The 5507-nt window shown below is 47.8% G+C and overlaps 1 protein-coding gene across 1 annotated transcript; it reads left to right on the top strand.

Annotated features, from left to right (window-relative positions):
- The first annotated feature begins 1779 nt into the window (after nucleotides 1-1779).
- On the top strand, nucleotides 1780-3966 carry LOC124701894. The gene has a single exon (XM_047233993.1). It carries the CDS (start codon nucleotides 1794-1796, stop codon nucleotides 3741-3743), a length of 1950 nt encoding a protein of 649 aa, XP_047089949.1. The 5' UTR covers nucleotides 1780-1793; the 3' UTR covers nucleotides 3744-3966.
- The last annotated feature ends 1541 nt before the right edge of the window (nucleotides 3967-5507 follow it).

Raw genomic sequence — 5507 nt, 5'->3', positions numbered from 1 at the left:
ATGAAGTTCTAGTAAACCGGTGAAGGTCGACGGACATAGCTCTTTGAAATAAAAGCAATCTCTTAAAGAAATGTTTATCAAAACTTGCATTGGTATTAGACTTTCCGGTCTAATATCGTAGCTAGTGCATTAAACACCTCTTATCTATAATGAACTTGTTGAGTACGCTCGTACTCATACCACTCTTAAATCCCATGCTTAGATTGTCCGAATCGTCCGGAGGAGGACTACGACAACAATGAAGGAGCCGAGATCATCGGCTATGATGAACCTGACCTCTCAGGAGGTGTTGAAGGCGTAGACTATCTCATAGTCTACGGATCCGGGGAGGCTTCCGGAGGAGATCAAGCCTAGTGATATCCGATAGTAATAGTAACCGAGCAGCCCGAACTCTTAGTATTTAGCTGCTCGATGAAATAAATGTTTAGTTTAATGAGACTCTTGTATTGTAAGTTAAGTTGGGTTCGCCTCGAACCCAGGAGTATTCCTCTTAGGACCCAAGAGGAGCTCCAAGATGACATGTGTATGATAGTTGTAATAATAAATGAATGAGTTATGGACCCTGCTATGTTCTGTTGTACTACTCTGAGGGATGTAATATTTGCGGAATGGTACTTCGTGAATGTTATATTAACGACTGGCATACTACAACATGCAGTGGTATGCAGGGTCACCACAGACGCCCCTCTTTTCGCAACACCCCGTCGCCTCGCCCGTCGTATGCTGTCTCCGCTGACATCGGTGATCCATCATCTCCCGCGCCTGCAATGTTGATTAGGTGGGTTGATCCGCCTCACCGATCGTGTTAGGGTGGATTGGAAAAGAAAGAGTGTCACACAAAGGTGTCAAGGACGACAAATCAGGAAATAAGAGGAATTATCGGCGTTAACCATCCTTTGAATGTGAATTCGATGGTAATTGATTCGCGAAAATCAGGGCGTGGGGGCAAGGGATCCGGAGCTTTAGAGGGATGTGGGAACGGGGAGAACAAACGATTCTCAGTCGTTAGATAAAGTCTATGTACGGTCTAGATTTCATTTTCCAACGCAAGTTCGTGCCTTTCTAAGTAGTAGAGATAGAGATAGTAGAGATAGAGATTAGTATAAGATCAATCCTACGAATAAAACAATATTTCAACTACGTTGGCATAAATTAAAGCGCAACCCAATCGTCCCTCTCCACGTCAACTCATATCCGATCAAAAGCACTAACGCACCACCCGGTGACCCCAATCCAACAACACGGGAGTACGTCGCAATAGGAGACCGTGCAAATAAATGTCCGTGCCAAAGATTTAGCCGACATAGAAAAAATCACTCACCGGTGCTTTTTGTATGGGAATTATTTGAATTAACTCTATTTTCTTTTCAGTACTACATAGTCCAACAAGACTCATAACATTGACTTGTACCTCGACGGAGATACAGACTGACAGGTGGGCAATCCTCCACCGTGAGACTGGGAGAGCCTGGGACCACCAGTCTGTCAGTGAGGTTCACCGGTATACTGCTGGAGAGTACAGACACCAAGGTATGACCCAGCGGCAGTGGTAACGTTAGACTCGACAGAGCCAGTATACCAAGTAAACCCTAAATCCAACCCACGGGACGAACTGACAGACGGGCCCTTGACACGCGGCCCCGGCGGCAGTGAGATAAGCCCACAGTATCCCGGTGACGCAGAGTGGATAGATAAGGACCAGAGACCAGGGCAGATATATAAAGCGAACGGCAGGCGGAGTGAAATCGCAAGAGGAAAACAAATTCGCAAGAAAAAAAAGAAGTGTTGGGGATATGCCGAAGACCTCGTCGTCGGCTTCCCCCACCGTGTCCGCCATGAATCCCCTCCTCCCCACCTCCGCCTCCTCCTACCTCCAATCCCACCACCCGCCGGACCCGGACCCGCTCTCCCCGAACCACCCCAGCCCCTGCAGCTACCTCCTCCACGTCGACGCCGACGACGAGGCGCTGATCCACTTCCCCGGCCCCAACCCTAGCCCCTTCTCGCTCGCCGCCTCCCCGCCGCCCATCGACCCGACGCCGCACGTCTCCTCGCAGTTCTACACCTTCACGGCCGCCTCGCACGCGCTCATGCTGCGCTGCGTCCTCGCGGGCCGCGCCGCCGCCGCCGACGAGGTCCGCGCCGCCACCTCGCCCTCCGTGCTCGCCTCCTGGCGGGCCGTCTGGAAGGACCGCAACGAGGACACCGCCTACCTCACCGCCTGGAAGCGCATCCAGGACAAGCTCGCCGCCTCCGCCGACGGCCGCCACCTCCACTTCAAGTCCAACCCCGCCCAGCGCGTCTCCCACGTCGGCCAGTGGCGGGACATAGTCTCCGAGGCGCACCAGGACCCCGACCTGCTCCGCCACCTCGGGGTCAAGGACACCGTCGACCGCATCAGGCAAGCCTGGACCGTGGGCGCTAAGTTCTACGGTATTCCAGAGTCCTTCGTCCGGGTATGCGTTGCCGCGTGCCCTATCTGCAAGGCTTCACCTGCTGGCCAGCCTGATTCCGCCATCTCGTCGCCTGGACGAGGTAAGCGTCGCCGCAGGTTTGAATATACAGATACCCTAGATGTGCCTGCACGCGATGTACCGCGCAGGCTGCAGCAGCTGGCGGCCAAGCATAAGGTGGTCCTCTGCATTAGGCAGAAGTATATAAGGTATAAGCCGTTCATGGCTGAGGTGAAGGATTACGCGTGCCACCGTGCTGGGGTGCCAACTTCTAGTACTGGGAATAATGCATCATCCTCTTCAGCCACCGCCTCTGAGGCGAAGAAGGCACGGGGGCTGAAGCGGGAGCCGTACCAGTCCAAGAGGTGCGGCTGTGGGTTCCGTATTCGGGCCATTGTGCCCATAGCCAACTACAATGAGAAGGACAAGAGCTTTGTGTATCTGGAGGAAGGTACTGCAGTGTTCAAGCTTTATGCGGTGCACTCGGGGCACGAGCCTGGGCCACTTGATGGTAATGCTCGGATTGTTCACAGGTTAGTCGGCCATAAGGGGACATTTGAGTTTGATCCTGACATATATGATGTCAATGATGAAGGCGATCCTAACTTTACAGTTAAGGGAGATGTAGATGTTGATATTGATGACTCGCATCAGGCGGTCTTGCAGCAAGTTCGGGATCTCAGGGCAGAAGTGGTCTCCCTAGAAGGGAAGGTGCCTAAGATGCACCCAGAGCTATTGGGCTCACTTTCCAGTGAGCTATCTGAGATTTTGCACAGGATTAGGAAGTTTAATTTGGATGGCAATGCCTACCAGCCAGACGAGGCATTGATGATGGGCAATGATGTCGTGGGATGGGGCACTGGTGATGTGCCGCAACATTTAGATCATCACGACGTTGGATTCTGCAAGGATGATGATATGCTTGATGACGATGATACTGATTTTGGTTCCAGCCTTGGGCCCATTGTATCATGGGATAGAATGGCAGCAGAGTGCGAGGACAGGAAGATGCTATTGGGTGATAGCCCAAAGTGTGATAAGTGGATGCTGAAGGAGAATGTTGGTGACTTCGATGAAAAAAGTATCCTTAACTGTGGGGACGAAGATGGTGTTCAGGATTCCAAGATTATTAAGCCATTGATGCATGATGATACCATGGTAAATGACTCAAGTTTGTTAGGCATAAATGTTGACGGTTTCTACTCTGGGCCCAAGTGGTATGATTCACCAGTAGGTTTAGATTCCAGTGGTGATGCAGGAGATGCCAGTTTTAGACATGGACTTGTGTGAGATTTGTGAGCCACCCCTGATTTCAGGATGGTCTTGTAAATTCTGTATACTAGAATGTCATAAGCTTACACCAATTTAATGTAGTGTCTGTAGGTGGAGCTTCAAAGTAACCTATCTTCCCTGATATACAGGCTGATTAGTCAATTCAATATTTTAACTTGTGTATCGTGCCATTGTTGATTGCTATCTTGGTTTAAGAAATTTGAACATTGGTTCTTTTCTTTGAAGCTCTTAATCGTAGTATCTGTCTTACAGTTGTGCTTTCTTGTTTCTACAATGAACCTACTCTTTGTCTTTCTGTGCGTGCATGTGTGTGGAATTTGACACGCCTTTTGGCACAGTAGCAGGAAAACTTGTATTTCTACTGTGCAAGTTTGCATCATTCTCGTCATTACTTCTCAGTTGCATCCAATATAGACTGATAACTGTTCATGCTTAGTTATTCATTTTCTCCTTGTTGCAATGTTACATATCGTTGATGCAATAGCTAAGGAAACAGAACGAGATATGGTGTTGCTAATGCATTATATGTAAAGGTACACATGCTGAAAATTCCACAGTTCCTCTTGTGTGGTTTAGTTTTACCGCCACCTTGGTTATTCTATGTGAGATGGATGTTTACTATGAGATGGGGTATTCCTCCTCTCATGGTCACATAAGCACTATGACTTGTAAAATACAGAATTGGTATCTTGCTCAAACATTGTGAAGACCAGAAGGTTTTTAATATCTGTCTGCCAACCAGTACATTTCATGTCATATATGCTACTGTACTCACATAATTCATGCAACGCTATGGACAGTTAAAATCCCCGATCATTTCAAAATAACAATTAATGATGCTAGATGCTTAAGGTTTTTTTTTCGTTCACTATGTTGCTTCTCATAACAAGTACCGGGGGGGGGGGGGGGGGGGGGGGGGCTTTTTATAGGGAAGAAGCAACTTGATATCCAAGAAAACTAATTTATACTTTACTAACAAACCATATCTTAATATTCCTTTTTAAATAAAGATTCCCTGATTTAAACGATAGAAATCCTAACTCATTGATATTTCCTAGGAAGCCAGCTTAGGGCTGGCTGCTCCTATGTCCTTGATCTGCCCACATGACATGCTGCTACCAGCAAAACTGAGCGGGAAGCAAACCACAGCGGATGAAATACCAATATACTGCATCGTGGAAGATTGAGATAATCCTTATTTGTTCTGTGGGATTGGTAGCATCTTATTATCTACACTTCAGCTGTTTGTTCTGATCCTGAGCAGTGAGTAATGGCTCATTATTTAGGCCATTTGTGTTCGTTCATGAGATCGTTTCCATGCATTGATTAGGCTGGTTAGATCTTATTGGTTGGTTCGGGGAATTTGCTGCTCATACCATCAACTAGTTTCTCATTTTCTTTTCTTTATTGCTTAAGGGATGGAATGAGCGGTTCATGGCCTTGATATTGTGATGCAAAATAGTAGTGGAAACATACTGAGGGGCTGGAATGAAAACTGAAGATGTTGCTGCTACCAGCAAAACTGAGCGAGAAGCAACCAAAAGAGATCACCAAGATACTGCATCATGGATTACCAGGTAACAATGCTACCGACTGAGATATGCCTTATTTTTCTGTGGGATCCGTAACATTGATGTCTGCTCACCGGTTCTGCTCGTGAGCAGTGAGATAGTAATTGCCATCTTGGTCATTGATGTCTGCTGTTCCTGAAATGGCCTCCAAAAGTTGGAGGTGATGCGGATAACCAGATAGGCTGCTGTT

This window comes from Lolium rigidum, chromosome 3 (assembly GCF_022539505.1).
Source record: "Lolium rigidum isolate FL_2022 chromosome 3, APGP_CSIRO_Lrig_0.1, whole genome shotgun sequence".
NCBI classification, from domain to species: domain Eukaryota; kingdom Viridiplantae; phylum Streptophyta; class Magnoliopsida; order Poales; family Poaceae; genus Lolium; species Lolium rigidum.
This window is presented reverse-complemented; position numbering and strand designations above follow the sequence as displayed.

What these genes read in the sequence shown, in the direction of transcription:
- LOC124701894 (XM_047233993.1), top strand. Translation starts at nt 1,794, where the DNA reads ATGCCGAAGACCTCGTCGTCGGCTTCCCCCACCGTGTCCGCCATGAAT.